Below are 24,908 nucleotides of genomic sequence, written 5' to 3' on the forward strand. Positions count from 1 at the left end.
CTTCCGCTCACGCCCCAACATCGTGCAGCCCGCCTCCAGTGGTGTCGCGACAGGCGTGAATGGAGGGACGAATGGAGACGTGTCGTCTTCAGCGATGAGAGTCGCTTCTGCCTTGGTGCCAATGATGGTCGTATGCGTGTTTGGCGCCGTGCAGGTGAGCGCCACAATCAGGACTGCATATGACCGAGGCACACAAGGCCAACACCCGGCATCATGGTGTGGGGAGCGATCTCCTACACTGGCCGTACACCACTGGTGATCGTCGAGGGGACACTCAATAGTGCACGGTACATCCAAACCGTCATCGAACCCATCGTTCTACCATTCCTAGACCGGCAAGGGAACTTGCTGTTCCAACAGGACAATGCACGTCCGCATGTATCCCGTGCCACCCAACGTGCTCTAGAAGGTGTAAGTCAACTACCCCGGCCAGCAAGGTCTCCGGATCTGTCCCCCATTGAGCATGTTTGGGACTGGATGAAGCGTCGTCTCACGCGGTCTGCACGTCCAGCACGAACGCTGGTCCAACTGAGGCGCCAGGTGGAAATGGCATGGCAAGCCGTTCCACAGGACTACATCCAGCATCTCTACGATCGTCTCCATGGGAGAATAGCAGCCTGCATTGCTGCGAAAGTTGGATATACACTGTACTAGTGCCGACATTGTGCATGCTCTGTTGCCTGTGTCTATGTGCCTGTGGTTCTGCCAGTGTGATCATGTGATGTATCTGACCCCAGGAATGTGTCAATAAAGTTTCCCCTTCCTGGGACAATGAATGCACGGTGTTCTTATTTCAATTTCCAGGAGTGTATTTAAAGACAAAGAGTTTGGGCAGAGATGTCAGTCGAGGCAGAAGTGCAGAGGCAAAGATGTTGAATGACAGGTGAGGTATGAGTGGCGGCAACTTGAAATTAGCAGAGATTGAGGCCTGGTGGATAACGGGAAGAGAGGATATATTGAAGAGCAAGTTCCCATCTCCGGAGTTCGGATAGGTTGGTGTTAGTGGGAAGTATCCAGATAACCCGGACGGTGTAACACTGTGCCAAGATGTGCTGGCCGTGCACCAAGGCATGTTTAGCCACAGGGTGATCCTTATTACCAACAAACACTGTCTGCCTGTGTCCATTCATGCGAATGGACAGTTTGTTGCTGGTCATTCCCACATAGAATGCGTCACAGTGTAGGCAGGTCAGTTGGTAGATCACGTGGGTGCTTTCACACGTGGCTCTGCCTTTGATCGTGTACACCTTCCGGGTTACAGGACTGGAGTAGGTGGTGGTGGGAGGGTGCATGGGACAGGTTTTACACCGGGGGGCGGTTACAAGGGTAGGAGCCAGAGGGTAGGGAAGGTGGTTTGGGGATTTCATAGGGATGAACTAAGAGGTTACGAAGGTTAGGTGGACGGCGGAAAGACACTCTTGGTGGAGTGGGGAGGATTTCATGAAGGATGGATCTCATTTCAGGGCAGGATTTGAGGAAGTCGTATCCCTGCTGGAGAGCCACATTCAGAATCTGATCCAGTCCCGGAAAGTGGGGCACTTTTGTGGTTCTTCTGTGGGAGGTTCTGGGTTTGAGAGGATGAGGAAGTGGCTCTGGTTATTTGCTTCTGTACCAGGTCGGGAGGGTAGTTGCGGGATGCGAAAGCTGTTGTCAGGTTGTTGGTGTAATGCTTCAGGGATTCCGGACTGGAGCAGATTCGTTTGCCACAAAGACCTAGGCTGTAGGGAAGGGACCGTTTGATGTGGAATGGGTGGCAGCTGTCGTAATGGAGGTACTGTTGCTTGTTGGTGGGTTTGATGTGGACGGACATGTGAAGCTGGCCATTGGACAGGTGGAGGTCAACATCAAGGAAAGTGGCATGGGATTTGGAGTCGGACCAGGTCAATCTGATGGAACCAAAGGAGTTGAGGTTGGAGAGGAAATTCTGGAGTTCTTCACTGTGAGTCCAGATCATGAAGATGTCATCAATAAATCTGTACCAAACTTTGGGTTGGCAGGCCTGGGTAACCAAGAAGGCTTCCACTAAGCGACCCATGAATAGGTTGGCGTACGAAGGGGCCATCCTGGTACCCATGGCTGTTCCCTTTAATTGTTGGTATGTCTGGTCTCCAAAAGTGAAGAAGTTGTGGGTCAGGATGAAGCTGGCTAAGGTAATGAGGAAAGAGGTTTTAGGTAGGGTGGCAGGCGATCGGCGTGAAAGGAAGTGCTCCATCGCAGCGAGGCCCTGGACGTGCGGGAGATTTGTGTATAAGGAAGTGGCATCAATGGTTACAAGGATGGTTTCTGGGGGTAACGGATTGGGTAAGGATTCCAGGTGTTCGAGAAAGTGGTTGGTGTCTTTGATGAAGGATGGGAGACTGCATGTAATGGGTTGAAGGTGTTGATCTACGTAGGCAGAGATACGTTCTGTGGGGGCTCGGTAACCAGCTACAATGGGGCGGCCAGGATGATTGGGTTTGTGAATTTTAGGAAGAAGGTAGAAGGTAGGGGTGCGGGGTGTCGGTGGGGTCAGGAGGTTGATGGAGTCAGGTGAAAGGTTTTGTAGGGGGCCTAAGGTTCTGAGGATTCCTTGAAGCTCCGCCTGGACATCAGGAATGGGATTACCTTGGCAAACTTTGTATGTGGTGTTGTCTGAAAGCTGACGCAGTCCCTCAGCCACATACTCCCGACGATCAAGTACCACGGTCGTGGAACCCTTGTCTGCCGGAAGAATGACGATGGACCGGTCAGCCTTCAGATCACGGATAGCCTGGGCTTCAGCAATGGTGATGTTGGGAGTAGGATTAAGGTTTAAGAAGGATTGAGAGGCAAGGCTGGAAGTCAGAAATTCCTGTGTGGATGGATATGTGTGTGTGTGCGCGCGCGAGTGTATACCTGTCCTTTTTTCCCCCCTAAGGTAAGTCTTTCCGCTCCCGGGATTGGAATGACTCCTTACCCTCTCCCTTAAAACCCACATCCTTTCGTCTTTCCCTCTCCTTCCCTCTTTCCTGATGAGGCAACAGTTTGTTGTGAAAGCTTGAATTTTGTGTGTGTGTGTGTGTGTGTGTGTGTGTGTCTATCGACCTGCCAGTGCTTTCGTTCGGTAAGTCACATCATCTTTGTTTTTAGATATATTTTTCCCACATGGAATTTCTCTCTCTCTCTCTCTCTCTCTCTCTCTCTCTCTCTCTCTCTCTCTCTATATATATATATATATATATATATATATATATATATATATATATTGTTGGCCTGGCTTATTTTGTTGATCTGCAGAGATTGTTTTTGCAAGGACTATTTTGTTCTTGTTTCTTTCATGGTGGCAAGTTTAAGTGAACAATGTGAGCTGTGAAATTTTTCTTTTCTTCTCAGTAAAAAAGCTGCTGAAACTGTTTTAATGTTTAAAACAGATTACCAAAATGACACTATGGGGAAAAACTCAAGTGTACAAGTGGTTTGCTCAATTTAAAAATGGCTACATGTCGACTGATGACAGACCTTGTTCTGGACATCTATTTCTCGATGATTCGACAAAAACATTGAAAACATTTGAGAGCTAGTGCTCACAGATCTTTGACAGACAACTGATAGACTCTCAGAGATTAGTGGGTTATTTTGGAGCTCTATTTGTGACAAACAGGAGACGGTCCTTCCATCACGTCAATGCACCTGCACACAGTCATCTAAGACAGTTTTTGGCTAAAAAATGGCACGGTTCTGCTGCCCCACACACCTTACTTACCTGACCTGACTCCGTGTGACTTATTCTTATTTCCACGCAAGAAATGGGGCATGAAAGACACTTATTTGACAACACTAAAGTAGTCAAGAGAAAAACGAGTGAAGAGCTGTCAGCCATTTCTAAAGATGACTAGAAAAAATGTTTTGAACAGTGGAAGCACAGGTGGGACAAATGGGTTGGTTATAATGGAGAGTATTTTGAAGGGGATAAGGTTGTTTTGTACAAAGTTTGAAAATATATAGTTTTTAAAAAATAACTCTTATTTTTGGATACCCCCTCGTATTTACAAAAAAGAAATAACAACAAAATTACATACATTATTGTTGATGAAGATCAGGCAGTTTTCTCCTTGTATTTCTGTGATTATTAGTACACACGAAGTACTGATTTAAGTAACCATGAGAGTTTTCTTATGTTTTACTTTTTCCATCAGCCCATTTACTGCAAATAAATATTCTGAATATTGTTCATACCATGAAGCTAATTATGACTTTTCAAGCTTTCCTGGTGGATGTGTTGTAAATAGTCTTCATGGGTTTGCCACCGGAAGTTAATTACTACCAAATTTAGAACTACTCAAGCAACAGCTTACTAGCAACACACTATTTACTAGTTTTACACTTTCCCAAGGAAACTGGTAACTGAAGAGAAACAAAACATACATGAAAATGCGAAGTTCTAGGTACTCTTTAAAGTGTGTTAATTACACTTTGTACTTGCATGCATTATAATGAGTATATTTCAGGAACTTCTTAAACATAATTTTGAGTGAATGAAGGGTACTTGGTTTTATTTTCTCACCTTCATTATCACATGATTGTATGGATATTTTTTCATTTCGGACTGGTAGAAGGGCAAGAGTATCACATACTAAAGACTGAATTTTTTTTATCAACACTACCAAGTACTCCATTACATTCCATTCCACTTGGCTGACATGGGAGTAAAAAACAAAAAAAAATTGCGGAACTCAATATTTTCACTCTGTTTAGTGGTATAAATAACAATTTGAACACAAAATCAGACAGACTTGAAATGAACGAGAGTTCTTCATTGATGACTTATTTGTTATTATGTTACGAATTTCGAAAGCTCACACTGCCAATTTTGGGTGGAAAATTACAAATTTACATTCTTTTTGTGTTTTGAGAGAACAGAAATGACTTTTTACTAGTGACAATTGCCTTATCACATATGTCAGATTGTAAATATACTATCTAGACTAAAAAAGTGGTATGTTACAGTGTAAGTGTCAACTATATTATATATATGATTGTGAACTTCTCTTTCAGATCCACACATTAGCCTGTATCATATGTTCTACATGCTAATGTGACCTCTGACCACAGTGGGTACTACTAAGTTCATGTGATACCTTTACTACTACAACAATGAGGTTCTCTCCTGCAAAGACAATGGTGGATATTGCCAAAAGTGTGGATTTCATAGAGCATTAATATGACAAGTGTACCTAGAATAATTCACATGACTTTAATTTGTTTTTATCATCACTGTTGTCCAACACAAAATGCATAAAATGTGAAGAATTTCTCTGTAGAAATCCAGTATGTTTTCTACAAGTAAGCTGTTATGATAATACGTTCATTCTAGTTTGAACCTCTTGGTCATAAATTTTAATATCCCTGTCTCTTATAAGGAAAAACCATAATTAAATGTACGAGACATTTATTCTCTATGCTATAAATGGCAACAGCAACATATAAATTAGGTATGATAAATCAATTTGCTAAATTACACATTCACAAAAGGAAACTATACAATCACATTCCAGAACAATATGTTTAGATCAGATATGCTGCCCATTCGACAGGCCTATAGTAAGCAGATATATGCTGAAGAGCCAAAGAAACTGGCACACCTGCCTAATATTGTGTAGCGTTCCCCCGAGCATGCAGAAGTGCACCGACATGATGTGGCATGGACTCGACTAATGTTTGAAGTAGTGCTAGAGAAAACTGAAACCATTAATCCTGTGGGGCTGCCCATAAATCCGTAAGCATATGAGGGGTGGAGATCTCTTCTGAACAGCAAGTTGCAAGGCATCCCAGATATGCTCAATAATGTTCATGTCTGGGGAGTTTGGTGGCCAATTAGGTGTGTTTAAATTTACAAAAGTTTTCCTGGAGCCACTCTGTAGCAATTCTGGACATGTGGGGTGTCGTATTGTCCTGCTGGAATTGTCCAAGTCCGTTGGAATGCACAATGGACATGAATGGACGCAAGTGATCAGATAGGATGCGTATGTGCGTGCCACCTGTAAGAGTTGTATCTAGACGTATCAGGTGTCTGATATCAATCCAGCTGCACATGCCCCATGCCATTACAGAGCCTCCACTAGCTTGAATAGTGCTCTGCTGACATGCAGGTTCCATGGATTCATGAGGAAGTCTCCATACCCGTACACGTCTATCCGCTCGATATAATTTGAAATGAAACAGGCAACATGTTTCCAGTCATCAACAGTCCAATGTTTGTGTTGATGGGCCCAGGCAAAGCATAAAGCTTTCTATTGTGCAGTTATCAAGGGTACATGAGTGAGCCTTTTGGTCCGAAAGCCCAATATTAATGATGTTTTGTTGAATGGTTTGCATGCTGACACTTGTTGATGGCCCAGCATGGGAATCTGCAGCAATCTGAGGAAGGGATGCCCTTCTGTCACAATGAATGATTCACTTCAGTCATTGTTGGTCACGTTCGTTTTTCCGGCTACAGCGATGTCAGATTTGATGTTTTACTGGATTTCTGATATTCATGGTACACTTGTGAAATGGTCAAATGGGAAAATCCCCACGTCGTCTCGACCTCGGAGATGCTGTGTCACATCACTCGTGGGCTGTCAATAACTCCACTTTCAAACTCACGTAAATCTTGATAACCTGCCATTGTAGCAGCAGTTACTGATCTAACTACTGCGCCAGACATTGGTCTTCACAGGCGTTGCCGACCACAGTGCCGTATTCTGCCTTTTGCTTATCTCTGTATTTGAATACACATGCCTATACTACACTCCTGGAAATGGAAAAAAGAACACATTGACACCGGTGTGTCAGACCCACCATACTTGCTCCGGACACTGCGAGAGGGCAGTACAAGCAATGACCACAGTGCCGTATTCTGCCTTTTGCTTATCTCTGTATTTGAATACACATGCCTATACTACACTCCTGGAAATGGAAAAAAGAACACATTGACACCGGTGTCTCAGACCCACCATACTTGCTCCGGACACTGCGAGAGGGCTGTACAAGCAATGATCGCACGCACGGCTCAGCGGACACACCAGGAACCGCGGTGTTGGCCGTCGAATGGCGCTAGCTGCGCAGCATTTGTGCACCGCCGCCGTCAGTGTCAGCCAGTTTGCCGTGGCATACGGAGCTCCATCGCAGTCTTTAACACTGGTAGCATGCCGCGACAGCGTGGACGTGAACCGTATGTGCAGTTGACGGACTTTGAGAGAGGGCGTATAGTGGGCATGCGGGAGGCCGGGTGGACGTACCGCCGAATTGCTCAACACGTGGGGCGTGAGGTCTCCACAGTACATCGATGTTGTCGCCAGTGGTCGGCGGAAGGTGCACGTGCCCGTCGACCTGGGACCGGACCGCAGCGACGCACGGATGCACGCCAAGACCGTAGGATCCTACGCAGTGCCGTCGGGGACCGCACCGCCACTTCCCAGCAAATTAGGGACACTGTTGCTCCTGGGGTATCGGCGAGGACCATTCGCAACCGTCTCCATGAAGCTGGGCTACGGTTCCGCACACCGTTAGGCCGTCTTCCGCTCATGCCCCAACACCGTGCAGCCCGCCTCCAGTGGTGTCGCGACAGGCGTGAATGGAGGGACGAATGGAGACGTGTCGTCTTCAGCGATGAGAGTCGCTTCTGCCTTGGTGCCAATGATGGTCGTATGCGTGTTTGGCGCCGTGCAGGTGAGCGCCACAATCAGGACTGCATACGACCGAGGCACACAGGGCCAACACCCAGCATCATGGTGTGGGGAGCGATCTCCTACACTGGCCGTACACCACTGGTGATCGTCGAGGGGACACTGAATAGTGCACGGTACATCCAAACCATCATCGAACCCATCGTTCTACCATTCATAGACCGGCAAGGGAACTTGCTGTTCCAACAGGACAATGCATGTCCGCATGTATCCCGTGCCACCCAACGTGCTCTACAAGGTGTAAGTCAACTACCCTGGCCAGCAAGATCTCCGGATCTGTCCCCCATTGAGCATGTTTGGGACTGGATGAAGCGTCGTCTCACGCGGTCTGCACGTCCAGCACGAACGCTGGTCCAACTGAGGCGCCAGGTGGAAATGGCATGGCAAGCCGTTCCACAGGACTACATCCAGCATCTCTACGATCGTCTCCATGGGAGAATAGCAGCCTGCATTGCTGCGAAAGGTGGATATACACTGTACTAGTGCCGACATTGTGCATGCTCTGTTGCCTGTGGTTCTGTCAGTGTGATCATGTGATGTATCTGACCCCAGGAATGTGTCAATAAAGTTTCCCCTTCCTGGGACAATGAATTCACGGTGTTCTTATTTCAATTTCCAGGAGTGTAGTTTCTTTGGCGCTTCAGTGTAGTACTCTTGTATGTGGAACATGCCGGGGGGGGGGGGGGGGGGGGGAGAAACCCTTATGTAGTTTCACAAAAATATTGTGGGGGGGCTAATTCCCCTTACATGCAATTGTGTAGTTACATTAGTAGCTACTATACCTTAAGATTACACCATTTTAATGTAGTTCACTACAATAAATGTAGTGAGTTGATCATGAATGAAATGTGACTATTAACTGACAGCTTTTTTCCTCAGAATAATAAAAACAGTGCAATGGGTTAAAAATTGTGGCCACTGTATTAAAATTTTTCACATTTCGGGTACACAAAAATTGGAACCCTTCAAAATGTTGTCCTTTGTGTCTGCATCTGCATCTACACTCCGTAAACCACTGTGATGTGCAAGGCAGAGGATATGTCCCATTATACCAATTATTAGGGTTTCTTCCCGTTTCATTCATTCACATACGGAGCACGGGAAGAATGGCTGTTCGAATGCCTCCACACATGCAGTAATTGTTCTAGTTTTATTCTCACAATTCCTACATGAGTGATATGCAGGAGATTGTAACATATTCCTAGAATCATCATTTAAAGCCAATTCTTGAAACTTTGTTAACAGACTTTCTCAGGATAGTTTACGTCTGTCTTCAAGAGTCTCCCCGTTCAGTTCCTTCAGTATTTCTGTGTGACTCTCCCATGGACTGAACAAACCTGTGACCATTCATGCTGCTCTTCTTTGTATATGTTCAATATCACCTGCTAGTCCTATTTGGTACAGGTCCCACACACTTGAGCAACATTCTAGAACCAGTCACACGAGTGATTTGTAAGCAGTCTCCTTTGTAGATTGATGACACTTTCCCAGTATTCAACAAATAAATCTATGTCTACCACCTGCTTTACCTACAACTGAACCTATGTGATCATTCCATTTCATATCCATACAAAATATTACATCCAGATATTTGTTTGAGTTGGCTGATTCCAACAGTAACTCATCGATATTGTAGTCATAGGATACTACATTTTTTTTCTTTTGTGAAGTGCAAAATTTTATATTTCTGAACGTTTAAAGCAAGTTGCCAATCTTTGCACCACTTTGAAATGTTATGCAGGTCTGACTGAATATTTGTGCAGCTTTCTTCTGACAGTACTTCCTTAAAGATAACTGCATCATCCGCAAAAAGTTGATGTTAATAATGTCTTCAATGTCATTAATATACAGCATGACAGCAAGGGTCCCAACACACTTCCCTGGGGGCACACCTGATATTACTTCTACATGTAATGACTCTCCACCCAAAGTAATAAGCTGTGTCCTCCCTACCAAAAAGTTCTCAATCCAGTCACAAATTTCACTTGACGCCTGATATTACTGTACTTTTGACAGTAAGTTTAGGTGTGGTACTGAGTCAAATGCTTTTCTGAAATCAAGAAATACTGCATCTACCTGACCGCTTTGGTCCGAAGCTTTCAGCACGTCATGTAAGAAAGCGTGAGTTGGATTTCACATCATTCATGTTTTCTGAATCCATGCTGCTTGGCAGTGAGGAGATTATTCTGTTCAAGATACCTCATTCTGCTGAGCTCAGTATATGTTCTAAGGTTTACCAACAAATCGATATCAAGGATATTGGATCACTTCTATTTCTTTTGTTCCTTGTTCGAGGGATCTACGATAGATTACAGTTAGAAGAGGAGCTAACTCAGCCTAAAATTCAGCATAGAATCAGAGAGATTCTCTTGGGCCCCAGAGCTTTATTCATTTTTAACGATTTCAGCTGTTTCTCAACACCACTGATGCTAACATTTATTTTATTCATATTTTCAGTGGTATGAGGATTAAACTGGGGCAATTCTTTTGAATTTTCCTTTGTAAATGAACATTTGAAAATGGAGTTAAGCATTTCAGCATTTGCTTTGTTACCCTCAATTTCAATTCCTGCCTCTTTCATTATGGACTGGACACTAACTCTGGTGTCACTAACAGTCTTTACATAAAACCAGAATTTCTTTGCGTTTTGTGAAATATTATTTGATAATATTCTGCAACAGTAGTCATTAAATGCATCACACATTGCTCTCTTAACAGCCAAAATTGTTTCATTCAGCATCTCTCTATCTATAGCCCCACACTTTTACACCTAGTTATGCAGTAGTTTCTATTTCTTTAGACATTCCATTAAAGTGACTGTATTCAATGGAGATTCCCTCCCATTATATACTTTCCTACTCAGTACATATCTATCCAGTGCATGGTCAATTATTCTTTTAACCTAGAGCCACAGTTCTTCTACATGCTTCTGCCCTGTGCTGAAAGTTTCAAGTTCCTCACTTAGATATGACATTACTCATTTTTTTATCTTGTTTATTGAATATAGACACTGAAGTGTCAGAGAAACTGGTAAAGGCATGCATATACAAATACAGAGAGATGTAAACAGACAGAATATGACACTGTGGTCGGCAATGCCTATATACGACGACAAAGTGTCTGGCATAGTTGTTAGACTGGTTACTGCTGCTACAATGGCAGGTTATCAAGATTTACACGAGTTTGGAAGTGATGTTTAGTGATGGAGTGGGGATTTTCCTGAACGACCATTTCACGTATGTGCTGGGACTATCAGGAATCTGGTAAAACATCAAATCTCAAACACTGCTGTGGCTGGAAAAAGATTCTGCTAGAAGGTGACCAATGATGACTGAAGAGAATCGTTTCACGTGACATAAGTGCAACCCTTCTTTAAATTGCTGCAGATTTCAACGCTGAACCATTCAACAAAATGTCATCGATATGGGTTTTCGGACCAAAACACTCACTTGTGTACCCTTGATGACTGCATGACACAAAGCTTTACACCTCATCTGGGCCTGTCAACACTGACATTGGACTGTTGATGACTGGAAACATGTTGCCTGTCTCATTTCAAATTGTATCAAGCAGATCGATGTGTACGAGTTTGGAGACAACCTCATGAATCCATGGGCCCTGCATGTGGGCAGAGTACTGTTCAAGCTGGTGGAGGCTCTGTAATGGTGTGGGGCGTGTGCAGTTGGAGTGATAATGAACCCTGATCTGCCTAGATACGACTAACAGGGGACATGTATGTAAGCATCCCGTCTGAACACCTGCATCTATTCATGTCCATTGTGTATTCCAATGGACTTATGCAATTTCAGCTGAACAATGCGACAACCCACACGTTCAGAATTGCTATAGGGTGGCTCCAGGAACACTTTTGAATGTAAACACACCTGCTGGCCACCAAACTCCCTAGACATGAACATTATTGAGCATATCTGGATTTATGGAGAGCCCCACGGGATCACAGGATTCGTGGTTTCAGTTTCCTCCAGCATTACTTCAGACATTAGATGGGTCCATGCCACTTCTGCGTGCTCACGGGGACCCTACGCAATATTAGGCAGGTGTACCAGTTTCTTTGGCTCTTCAGTGTACATCTTTTTACTCGTTTTAGTTGTCCTTTGTACTTTGGTAATCATTGTTGGCACATCATTGTGCTCAATACCAGTTTTGATGTGGAAAACCCCCAAGAGGTCAGGTCTGTTTATTGCCATTTGAGCCAATACATTTCTGTCACGAGTGGCGTCCCTATCTATCTGTTTTAGGTAGTTTTCAGAGAAGGCATTTAGCAGCGTTTCACATGATGCCTTGGCACTCCCACCACCAACAGAACTGTAATTTTCTCAATCAATTGTTGGATGATTAAAGTCTTCACCAATGATTACCATATGACTGGGGAACTTGTGTGTGTGTGTGTGTGTGTGTGTGTGTGTGTGTGTGTGCGCACACACGTCTATGAGTCTTGTCTATTTTTGACAAAGACCTTGTTGGCCAAAAGTTTATTTTGCAACAGTCTTTTTGTTGTGTCTATCTGCGACTCAGCATCTCCTCTATATGATGGGTAGCGACTGTCCTTTTCATAAAAATACGCGTAGAGATCAGGCCAGTAGCGCTGTGTTACTGATCTAATTACGCCGTGGTACATTGGCTGTATCATGGCACTCACTTTAGGAGGTAAGAACTTAGTTACGATGAGCCCATCATCACAAACAATAATTCTCTCATTGGGACATGAAGTAATATTACTGAGCAACAGAACAGCCTTCTGTAGCAACCCTCTTTTCTAGAAATCACCAAATTTTGCTACAAAATGTGAGTGGAAACAGTTTTTGAAACTCTCACTACCCATCCTTGCTCCTTTTTGGTTGTAATAATGCAAAGGGAGATACTTAGCTGCAATATTTTTTTTAAATTTTCTACTCACTAGAAGTTTCATTTTGTGGTTCCCAGATGAATTAGCAGTGCACAAAACTTTTAATGCATTCTTTAAGCGATACATATCCAGGAGCATGAACGTCACTCTTAAAAGCAAGGGTTCTGGTTGGTAGATATTTCCAATATAGAGCACTTTTATCTGTATGATAAATTTGGTCTGGTTTGAACTACTCTTCTCCCACAAATTTCTGGGACTGTTTGCAGAAGGAACCAGCTGCCCCAACATTTGAACTAAGCTACTCTCCTCACACAGTAATTCTGTGAATCATGTGACATTGTTTGAATCTGGTTAGCTATCCAGATGAGGCATTAAAGTCACCCCATAAACCTACATCATCATGAAAAAATTTAGCTTTTTGGCACGCATCACACCTAAACTGACACGTTCCGCTTATTTTTGGCTAAATCACTGCAAAAGATCAGAATTTAATTCATTAAATGTATATTTCTATATGCTTTTCTGTGCAGATGGTCCAGAACGAGAATTGCATTTCCTGACAAAATTCGCTATTTTCTGCTTATTCTTTTTAATCTCACGAATAGTCTGCATCCCAATACCATAATCAGCACTTAGTTTTGCAACATTTTTCCATCTTATCAAATCTTTCCATTAATTCTAAATTGTTGTTTTAATTTCAACATATTTCTTTTGATTCTCTTGTCATTTCTCTGTCATCTTACACATTTGTTTTAAATTTCTTTGGTGACTATTACATGATGATTAACATCAGAAAATCGAATCTGTTTTTGATTTACACAGAACAGGCTGGCTGATAACTATGGAATATTTCGTGGCAGTAAAATCTTCTCGGTTTACATCACCACAAGAGTTCCCTTGAATTTTTTTTTTACCTTGTTGATAGGGACAGACTAAAGTAATTTAATAGTTTAGCCAATATATGCATCATTTTTGCCCAATTATTTGTGTGCAGATTACACAGGAATCTAAAAATTACTATCAAACTGTAATAAACAACTCCCCCCTCCCACCCGTGTGACCATAAATGTCACTTCCAGTGTTTAAACGTGTGCCTCATTATGACCAAGTACCATGTCTACTGCTTCAGTAAAATCTTCTTGGTTTACAATCAGTGACTTCAAGTCTCAATGACGATGGCAGAGAGAGCTATCAAACTTGAGTGATTTTTTTTTTTCCTTCCTGTAAACCAAGAAGATTTTACTGAAACAATGAACACATTATTCTGTTGTCATGTGGCAGTTGTTTAAACAATGGAAATGATATTGGAGGAAATGGCAGGAGGAAGGGGATAGTATTTTTTCTAGATTCGTGAATAATCTAGAAACAGTATAACCTGCACACAAATCATTGGGAGTACACTGTATAATCCCAAATTGGCCAAATACGACACTGAAATTGGCCAAAATATTACACTACTTTTGCTTGTCCCTATCAAAAAGGCAGGGGGGGGGGGGAAGAAAGGAAACGCTTGGGGTTATGTTTTTATCTACATACAGGTCGATCCTTGTGGTCGATACAAAGATCCAATTACAAATTATACCTGCTTGATACGGAGTCTTGGCCGAAAAATCCTGAATGTAGCTTCAATTTCTGCAGGGGTCAAATTAAAGTATGGAAACACCACAAGAAATGCGTGCTGGAGTATAAATGCAGACGCTAGTCGAGCCTGCAGATTGCACTGTTGTATTTGGCCACGAATGGCACCTGTGTGATGTCTTTGCAAGTGAATTTGAGTTTTGGCAAATTGTAGGTGCTCATATGGAGGGTGCTTCTGTAACCGAGGTAGCTGAAGTGTGTTTCATGTTTCAAGAGGTACTAATTGAAGATTCATACCACTTAGAGGGAAAATGGAAAAATCATCATCCACTAAGTTGCAATGCAGACAAAAATGTGTGTCGAGTGATTGTGACAGACAGTCATTGAACAGGATTGTGACAATAAATTAGATAATACCTGCAGAAAACTGAATGTCACACTCGCAAACCCTGTCACTCCCAGAATTACACGAACGGACCTTCGTAGCCCGAGAATTGCAGGGCGAGCTGGAATTCCCAAAGTATGATACAAATGTCCATAACAGGAAAAACATGGTGCTGGAGCCATAAAACCTGGATTACAGAACAATGGAAGAAAGTCATTTGGCCACGTGACACTTGTTTCAGAATGTCATAATGTTTCCAACTTCTGGCCAAGTTTACATTTTGAGAGCAAAACATGGCGGGATTCAGTGATGACTTGTATAACAATATTATGCGATTCCACGGGCCCCATGGGTATTCTGCATGTTGCATTACTGTCAAGGATTATGTGACCATTTTGACTGATCAGATCCATCCCGTGGTACAGTGTTCGTTTTCCAAAGGTGATCCTGCATTCCAGGACGACAGGGACCCTGTTCTCATGGCTCCGAAGGAACAGGACTGGATTTGTGAGTGTGACAATGAAATTTCACATCTCCTCTGGCCAATAAAGTCCCCAGACCTCAATGTTACCGAGCCTTCGTTTTCTACTTTGGAGAGAAAAGTGCGAGATCGCTATCTACCTTCACCATCGGTACCTGACCTTAACAGTATTTTGCTGGACAAAAGGTATAAGATTCCCTTAAAAACCATACACTATCAGCATTTATCCACTCCAAAATGACTGGAAGTTGTTTCAAATGCCAACGGTTTTTCTAAAGTGAATGATGTGTGGTAATGTGTTGTGTTTCTGGTCTTTCCATATGTTTGCCATTACCTGTATCTGTGGAACTGAAGTTCTTGTATACTCCAACAAATACACCACATGTATTTCCCATCAGTCTGTCATTCCAATATACATTTAGATTTACATCAAACATCTTACTGCTGTCAATTTTGAGTTTTAGCCAGCTTTCTGTATCCACAGCAAAATCCAAATTAACGTACCCACTTAACTCTCTCTGTTAAAAATAAAATCAATGTTATTGCTCCCCACTTTTAAAAAACCCCGCTTTAAGAAAAAAAAATTCACTTTTAAGGAATGAACACGAAGTATTCTGCAAATTAAAATCACTTCTCATGCAATTCCTAATGTGTGCAAGTGAGTTTCTGATTTCTTTCAGTTTCACAAAGATACACTGTGTCAAGTGATGGCAGTGTACGGTAATCGATCCTTTCGGTTGACAGGTATCTAGATTGAATTCCATTGTAGTGATACAGAAAAAGCATCAAACAAATTTGAAAGCGATTTCCGTGCTGCCTGCTGTGCAACTCTGGTCACGTGATCTGACATCACAGTCGCAGAGTAATGAATCGCGAGCCATGAAGAGTTGTCTTTGTTATTGTTGAATTTATCAGTTTTACTTTTGTGGAGTTATTGCCTGCAAACACAGAAAGCTTACGATTCAGCAGAATCTGATGATCATCCGTGATGCTAAGGACAATCACAGCATAAAACTTTCCACACTTAATTAGTAGCACTATTTGGTACAGTCTGTACGGGGTGCCTTTCTCAAAAATAAGGGAGTGGTAACTGCTGCTACTGGTTTTGGATGCAAGAGAAAGAATGAGCACATGTCAATGTTTACTGATGTGGAACCTATTCTTTTAAAATGTTTTCATGGAATAAGAAGTAGCAGCATTTCCGTTAAGTGAAAACATTCTACAAGAGAAGGTTCAGGAAATCGTCCTGAAGATCAGTATTGAAAATTTCAGTCCATCGAACGGCTGGTTATATCATTTTAAGAAACATAATAATCTTTCACTTTAGAGTAAGTGGAGAGATTGAGGCTGTGGACATAGAAACTGTAAACCATTGGAAGAACAGTACAACACCATGATTAATAAGGGATTACAGCAACTTGAGGAGTTTTTTGGTATGGTAATCTCCAGCAGCATGGCTACCAGACCAACAAAGGAGGCATTTCGTATCACTGAGTTCTGCAAGAGAATCTGCACTGCAGTTTGTTGGACTATGTACATTCAATGAGGATCCACCTACCAGATAATCCATTTACGAGTATGCACAGAATTTTAAGGAAACAGGATGTCTTTGTAATGGCACTAATTGTGGCAGTTGCAATTGGCACAGACATGGACACTTTTTGGGTGAGTATGCACCAAATTGGACTACAGACTGGACATGTGCCACGTGAGTTAACAGAATGATCATTTGTGAAAAAATGTACTGAGTTACTGTTTCTATACATATAATCACCCAATGATTTATCTCAACACAAATAATTTTACAATCAACTTTAAGTCTCTAGATCACTGAAGGAAAACGCCTGTTTAAGAAAAAAATATTTCGATTCCCAGAGATTCATTAAAAAGGATTTTTTTGTACTATTACATGAGCAGCATTGCCTTTCTGAAGTGTTTCAAACTGAGATACTGTTTCAGATGGTGGTAGTTGCTCAGGGCATTTGTGATTTCATTTCTGAGGTGCATTTCTTTGGATCTTACACTAATATTCCCGATTTCCTACTGTTACTATTTGGAATGGGAAGAAACTTGTACACACTCCATATACAGTCAGCTACTTATGTTGCAGCCTTTGATGTGTAGTGCACTGTCGACACATTTAGGTAGGCCATGCAGTTCTCAACCGTATGAAGTTAAATGCACGAAGTTTCAGCCTAGTTCATCGCAAATCTTTCACAGTTCCTGGTTCAAGCCTTCTGCCTGACTCAGAACTGGAGGGCCACGACTAGTTCTAAAGAAAATATGTTTAAATCCATCATATAGAGAATATTAAGCATTGTCAATGTCACAGAGCTGACAAGATTAATGATAAATGTCAGTAGCATTAATTAGCTTAAGAAAGTGTGTTGTTGTTTGACGATTTCTCAGCTAAACAACTTAAAATAGTACCTGCACAAAGCTTCAAAGTGTTGAAGTCAAAGGACAAACTGAGAACAGCATGTTATACAGTCCAACAGATCCAGACTAAAGAGATCACTGACTTACCACTAAGTGGGAGGGACCCAGAAAGGAATGTCACATTTTGTGGCAGCTGTTCCCTAAGGCTCAGAGATGCAGTCACTGCAATAGAGACATTTCCATAGCTGTCAGACAACTGCTCGTCATAGATTGCAGTTGTCGTAGAAGGGCTCCCACTACTGTTTGCTGTGACGTGTGTCACCGAGGTGTTCTCATCCGGCAATACGCAGAGATCCAAGCTGCTCAAGTGCCTCAGGAATGTTGGCCAATCCTGTAAAGTATTAAAGTACTATCAAATCCGAACATACATATTCAAAAGAGACACTGGTCTGTACAAAACGGAAAGACGAGCAATATTCAGGTTTTGTACTGACTGCTTCATCACTGATCTCATGCGCACACAATACAGTTAACGCTAATACAAGAATTAGTGCAAAATATCAAAAGTAGTGTAACTTGTGAACAACATGTCATTTATAAATGAACATGTGTCCACTCTGTTTTATATAGTAATAACTATCATTAAAATGGCTATGCGCATGAAAGGATACAGAAGAACTGTCTGCCTTGGGGACATCCAATACCCAGCTGCTGAACATGCTCTGCAGCATGACGAAGTATATAACTGCTTGCTGCGTGCCTCCCCTCCAAGCCAGCACAAGTTTCACTGATCTCCAAAGATAGGATTGCTCGATTTGGGGTAAGGGATCAAACAGCGTGGTCATTGGCCACATCAGATTAGGGAAAGGTGGGGAAGGAAGTTGGCCATGCCCTGTCCAAGCAACCATCCCAGCATCTGCCTGAAGTGATTTAAGGAAATTGTGGAAAACCTATATCAGGATGGCTGGACGTGGATTTAAACAGTTATCCTCCCTAGTGTGAGTGCAGTCTGCTAACCACTACGCTACACTGCTTGGTCCAGAGATGGGAACTTTTCCTCCAACACATCCTCACGATCTGACATCTCCTGGTAATATCACTATTTACTCAACATTATACTCTATTAAAGCTTACTTTTTTAACTTCAAATGTTCGCCCTCAGAAACATTCACGTTTTCCTCCTATCTCCTTTTCTGTTACCCCTAATCCTCAATTGCACTTTTATGTTACTTCTCATTTCGCTTCCACTTACTCCGTGTTCAATTCTCACTTTGTCCTATCATATCTAAACCAAATCTGTCACAGTGCTTACCATCGTACTATTTTTGACCACGTACTGTGCAAAACTTGCCCTCTCAACTTCGGGACTGAGAAACACTACACTCATTTTTATCCAGAATAAAATTTTCACACTGCAGCTCAGTGTACACAGGCATGGAAAAGTTTCACTTATTTTTATCCTTCCACAAACTGCATGTCTATTCTCAATTAGAAAAAACTATTAGTTCCAAAAATAATTTTTGTCTACTGTAATCTGGATTTACTGGCATTACGAAGTATGGGGGGCATTTGAAAAGTCCGAGACATGGCACCACCGGCACGTATCAATGTCATGTTTAGTTAGTTAGCATGTTTGGAAAGAACACACACCAAGTTTCAGCCATATTGGTCTATTTCTTTGTGTTTGGCATTCATGTGAATCAAGGAAGTCAAGGGATTGTCAAAAAATGGATGAAAAAGAATTTCATGTGGTGATTAAACATTACTTTATGAAAGGCAATATGCCTCAGGAGACTTAAGAGACGCTCGATAAACATTACGGTGACTCTGCATCTTCGATTAGAACAGTTTATAAGTGGTTTCAAAATTTTTGGAGTGGCCATATGGGCACAAGTGATGCTGAATGTTCTGGACGCCCTGTGGAGGATACGACTCCAGAAATCATTGATAAAATCCACGATATGGTGATGGATGACAGAGTTAACGTGCTCGAGACTGCTAGTGCTGTGGGCATCTCGAATGAACGGGTACATAATATTTTGCATAAAACATTTGGACACTAAAAAGATATCCGCAAGATGGGTTCCGAGATTGCTCACACTTGACCAAAAATGGAATCATGTGAAGTGTTGCAAGGATGGTTTGCAGCTCTTCAGGAAGAATCTCCAAGACTTTAAGTGTCATTTCGTCACTTCGGATGAAACATGGATACATTACTATACTCCTGAGACCAAACAACAATCTACCCAATGGATTACCAAGGGATAATGTGCACCAAAAAAGGTGGGAGACCATTCCTTTGGCCGGAAAGATTATGGCAACTGTTTTTTGGGCTTCGCAAGGGATAATCCTCATCGTCTATCTGGAAAAGAGTAAAACTATTACAGGTGCGTATTATTCATTGTTATTGGACCGTTTGAAATCCGAACTGCAAGAAAAACACCGGTGATTGGACTGCAAAAAAGTACTTTTCCATCATGACAATGCACCAGCATACACCTCAGCAGTTGTGGTCGCATAATTAATGGAAATGGGATTCCAACTCAATTCACATCCTCCCTATTCTCCAGACTTGACTCCCTCAGACTACTATTTGTTCCCCAATTTGAAAAAAATGGCTGGCGGGACAAAGATTTTATTCAAACAAGGAGGTGATTGCAGCAACTAATAGCTATTTTACAGACTTCGACAATTCCTATTATTCAGAAAGGATCAACAAATTAGAACAGCATTGGATGAAGTGAATAAGTCTAAAAGGAGACTGTCGAAAAATAAAAAGGGTTTACCCCAAACATTTAAGTAGTTTTTATTTTTGCACGGGCTTTTCAAACACCCCTCATAAATACTGGTAAGTCATTTGCAATTATATAATAGCACTGCTAATGGGTAGTGGTCTGGCAGTGATGTCTGACTAGAAATCAAAACATTCCGGGTCTCACGTTTGAACCCAACCACCGTTTAAATTCTGAATAAAATCCATCAGCAATAGTAGCTGAAGACATTCAGCAAGGTGGACTAATCAGTAATGATCAATGGCATAAGAACGCACAAGCCAATGGAAACCACAGCATCACAATGAGTATGGCATGTGGCCTGTAACTGAAAAAGTGTCATGATAGTATCTCCATTGGCAAAACATTCCTGCCTAGTCCTCGACCCAGGTCTCCAGGAGGGATGGATTGCCCAGTGGGAGATAACCACAACACGATGACTGAATAGCAACAAAAATATTATGACAACGATAGATTGCTACTCACTACACAGAGGGGATGTTGAGTCGCAGACAGACACAAACTGCTACACATTTTAGCTTTCACCCAAAAGTCCATCTCCTGAAGTAGAAAAGATATACACATTCACACTAGCATAAGTCAAACACACATAATCACTTTATCTGGCCACAGCAACCAGGAACAGTGGTCTTATTTGTGTGTGTGTGTGGGGGGGGGTAGATGGGGTGGTGGTGCACACTACATCAGAAGACGGCCCTTTGGGCAACAGCTAAAATATGTAACAGTCTTTTTGTTGTGTCTGTCTGTAACTCAACAGCTTCTCTATATGGTGAGTCGCAATCTATTCATAATATTGTTGTTATTCCATGCTGGACTTTCCATCGTTTAACAGACAAAAATGTAACATTCTAGGAGTAAGAGTGTGGAATATCAGACTTCTCATTGTAGCATGGAAACTAGGAAATCTGAAAAGAGAAATGGATGCTCAGATGAATACGGGTAGTATAAACAGCAGAAGAAAATAGTATACCCGGAGCAGGATTCATTATGAATATGAAGGTAGGGTAGAGAGTGAGTTACTGTGAATAGTTCAGTGATAGGGTTGTTCCATTCAGAACTGACAGCAAACCAATGCAAACAGTAATAAATCTGGTATAAATGTCAACATCACAAGCAGAAGGTGATGAGATAAAAGCATATGAGGATACTGAATGGGTAATTAAGTAGGGAAAGAGAGATGACAATTTAATATCATGGGGGATTGGAGTGCAGCAGCAAGTCAAGGAAATGGAGGTATGGGAGATTATGGGCTTGGTAGTAGGAATGAGAGAGGAGAGAGACTAACTGAGTTCTGCAAAATATTTGTTAGCCATAGCAAAGACACTGTTCAAAAATCACAGTAAGAGCAGGTATACTTTTAAGTCCCAGACACATGGGAAGATTGCAGCTGGATTATACCAGTGTCAGACAGAGATTCTAAAATCGGATGCTGGATTGTAAGGCACATCCACAAGCAGATACAGACCTGGATCACAATTTAGTAATTATGAAAAGCAGGTTTAAGTTCAGGAGAGTCATCCAGAAGATTCAGACGGGAAAGGAGTGGAATACCGAAATACTGAGAAATGATAAGATGTGTTTAATATTCTCTACGGCTGTAGATTTTATGATAATGAATATTACAGTAGCCAATTCAATTGAAGAGGAATGGCTAGCTATAAAAATTGCTATCACATATGATGGACAGATAAACATAAGTACAAGGGAAACACCTGCAGAAAAACCTTTTGTAACAAAAGAAATATTTCCATTTATCTACGAAAGAAAGTCAAAAAATTTTCAGGAAAAGTACATCAATATAAGTCACTTTGTAATGAAATATGTAAATAGGAAGTGTAGTAAAGCCAATGCAAAATGGTTTCAGGCAAAATGTGAAGAAATCTAAAAAATTGTTGTTGGAATGACTTTTAGCACACTGAAAATGCTAAACAACCTTCAGTGAAATTAGAAAACAAGGACACCAACATCAAGAGCATGAAAATTCCACAGTTAAATGCAGAGGAGTGAGCAGATAGGTGGAAAGAGTACACTAAAGGCCTTTACGATGGGTAGGACTTGTCCCATGGCATAAGAGAAAAGGGAATAGGAGTCAATAAGGAAGACGGGATCCAATTTGGTGTCAGAATTAAATAAAGATTTGGAAGACTTCCGACCATGTAAGGCAGAAGACATGAACACCAAAACTTCAGAATTACTGTGATCACTAGGGAAAGTGGGATCCAAACAACAATTCAAGTTGGTGTATACCTTTTTTACCTACTGCCCACTTTTGAACCTCTCTTAGTAATAAAATTTTCTAACTGTGCACTGGTTCCACAGCAATGGGGATTTATAAAGTAGGGCAGTAACATCACTTTATAAAATTTATACAGCAGAGTTACAGTAAAGCATACAGTAATAATTACCTACAAAATACTTTGTCAAAATTTTATGAAAAACCTAATTAAAATACTTTTAAAACCTGTACCACCTGCTGCACACCATAAAAGCTAGAACACCCATTAGTGAGCAGTAGGGACCAGGATGACTACCATTGTTGTACACAAGTATATTTGACTGGAGACATACCATCACATTTCCAGGAAAGTTTCATTCAGAATATCCTCAAAGATAGCAAGGACAGATAAGTGGCACAACTACTGCACAGTCAGCTTAATATCTCATAGGGTACATCCAAGTTGTTGACAAGAAAAATATATAGAAGACTGGATCGACTGAAATTTAGGAGTTGTTAGATTATGAACAGTTTGACTTCAGTAAAGGTAAAAGCACCTGAGATGTAGTTCTGATGATGCATTTGATAATGGGACCAAGACTTAAGAAAAATCAAGACTTTTCAAAGAATTTGTTGATCTACTAGTATTCAATCTATGTATCAAAGAAACAATGGCAGAAATAAAAAGGATTCAGGAGTGGGATTATAATTTGGGTGAAAGCATATCAATAATAAGATTCACTAATGACATTGCTATCATCAGTTAAAGTGAAAAGAATTACAGAACCATTGACTGGAATGAACAGTCGAACGAGTACAGACTACAGACTGGCAAGAAAGACCCAAGTAATGAGGAGTAGCAGAAATAAGATTTTCAATTTTGAAGTTATCAAAACTGGTGACCACAATTAGACAAAGTGACCGAATTCTGCTACCTATGACGTTCTGCAACATATGACGACTGTAGCAGAAGGGACATAAAAAGCACACTAGCACTGGCTAAGAAGGCAATTCCGGGCAAAATAAGTATAAACAAAGGCTTTAGTTTTTTGGAACATACAACATTCATTTTAAAAAGACGGTGATTGACTTATTATAAAAATACTAAATAATTTTAATCTAAATTACAAATTGATTCAACATTTAAAAGTCTCACACACATGTACTAAAAGCATCACTGATTTATTTTCTTAGGTGAGAACTCCAGATTAAGCTATATTAATCTTTGAAAAAAATAAACTGAAGGACAATTTCAGTGACTCGACCAGATATTCTATTACCTTAGTGAGAAATCTTCCATTGGATGGATCATCAAAGCACTGACAAAATGTTTCTAAAAATTAAAATTTTATTAAATGGCCAATGAAACATAGAAGCATGTCACAATAAAATTTTCACCCTCTGGATTCGACCACCCATTAAAATATGGCAACAACAACATGAAGGAAAATTTCGAGCACTAACGCCAACAAATCGGGTTCTGGAACATATTGTTTCAGTGCGACTTCCGTCGCCAGTATATCGACGTCTTGTTAATCAATAGCTTCCACTGTCTAGAGCTACCAGTAGCCAAGACATACTCTATGAAATGTTCGTTTCACAGCAATATACGTCTTTCGACAAGCAACAATCTTAATGTATAAATATTTACTTACTATTGCGGCATCAGGGTTTGGTACAGAATCAGAGTTCTTGATGAAGTATGCTAACGAAAGAGTGGTCAATGCAAATGCTGTCACACACAACGTGAAAACCACTAACGGCGGTCGACTAGATGCGAACCCTTTCAGGTTGTTTAGCGGGTAGCTCAGTCCCATGGTTACAACTACCTGTTATCTTCACTGAAACTGAGAAACGTCAAATGTAAACAGAAGCTACGAATTATAAACATTGATACTTTCTTGTAAGTTAATCGATTTTACACGATACAGACAAATAAACTGTTACATACGAATCACCAACTCATATTACAAATAATTATTATGCTTACTTCTATCTTCACATTTTGTGAACATTAGAAACTGTCAGCTTTCCTCTCACAGTGCCGTCCATTTTACATATTACCACAGTTACGGATGCGGAAGCGGGAAGCCTAACAGACACATCATTGTGGTCCAAAACCACTCGGAAGTGACGTCAAAATGACGTATAAGCAAACGCGCTGCACACTTGTCGAGTATCGAGATCCGTGGTCGAGTCGAGTTACGTGGAAGTTTTCGGACCACACTGGAGTGTATGTTAAAAACGTCGGTGCGTGTCTGCTGAATCTTCCTGATACGAGTGTGATCCGCTGATATGTGACCGTAATGTGAAAGAAATGTGGCTGTTATCGCACGTACACTGTAACGGAGAAATGGAAATGTATTTATAAATTACGTAGAAGTAAATAAATCGTACGGATTCTCAGCTTATCGGATTTTACCTGTTTCTTGACCATGCTGTGATTGATCTGCTTATTCTGTCGAGGACCAAATAGGTAGCATAAAATGTTATACACCTAAATAATAAATGCAGTATTTCCGTTAC

At 41.4% G+C, this 24,908-nt stretch overlaps 1 protein-coding gene across 1 annotated transcript in view; it reads right to left on the reverse strand.

The window, feature by feature from the left end:
- LOC126228341 (transmembrane protein 248-like) overlaps positions 1-24,467 on the reverse strand; it is a 52,129-nt gene extending 27,662 nt beyond the window's left edge. The window contains exons 1-3 of the mRNA XM_049942290.1: positions 24,373-24,467; positions 24,038-24,229; positions 17,523-17,766 (exon numbers count right to left, since the gene is read on the reverse strand). Of these exons, the coding sequence (XP_049798247.1) occupies positions 17,523-17,766; positions 24,038-24,199 (406 nt within the window). The 5' untranslated portion in view covers positions 24,200-24,229; positions 24,373-24,467. The remainder of the gene's footprint in view (positions 1-17,522; positions 17,767-24,037; positions 24,230-24,372) is intronic.
- Positions 24,468-24,908: the final 441 nt, after the last annotated feature.

Source organism: Schistocerca nitens, unplaced genomic scaffold, assembly GCF_023898315.1.
Source record: "Schistocerca nitens isolate TAMUIC-IGC-003100 unplaced genomic scaffold, iqSchNite1.1 HiC_scaffold_363, whole genome shotgun sequence".
Taxonomy (NCBI): domain Eukaryota; kingdom Metazoa; phylum Arthropoda; class Insecta; order Orthoptera; family Acrididae; genus Schistocerca; species Schistocerca nitens.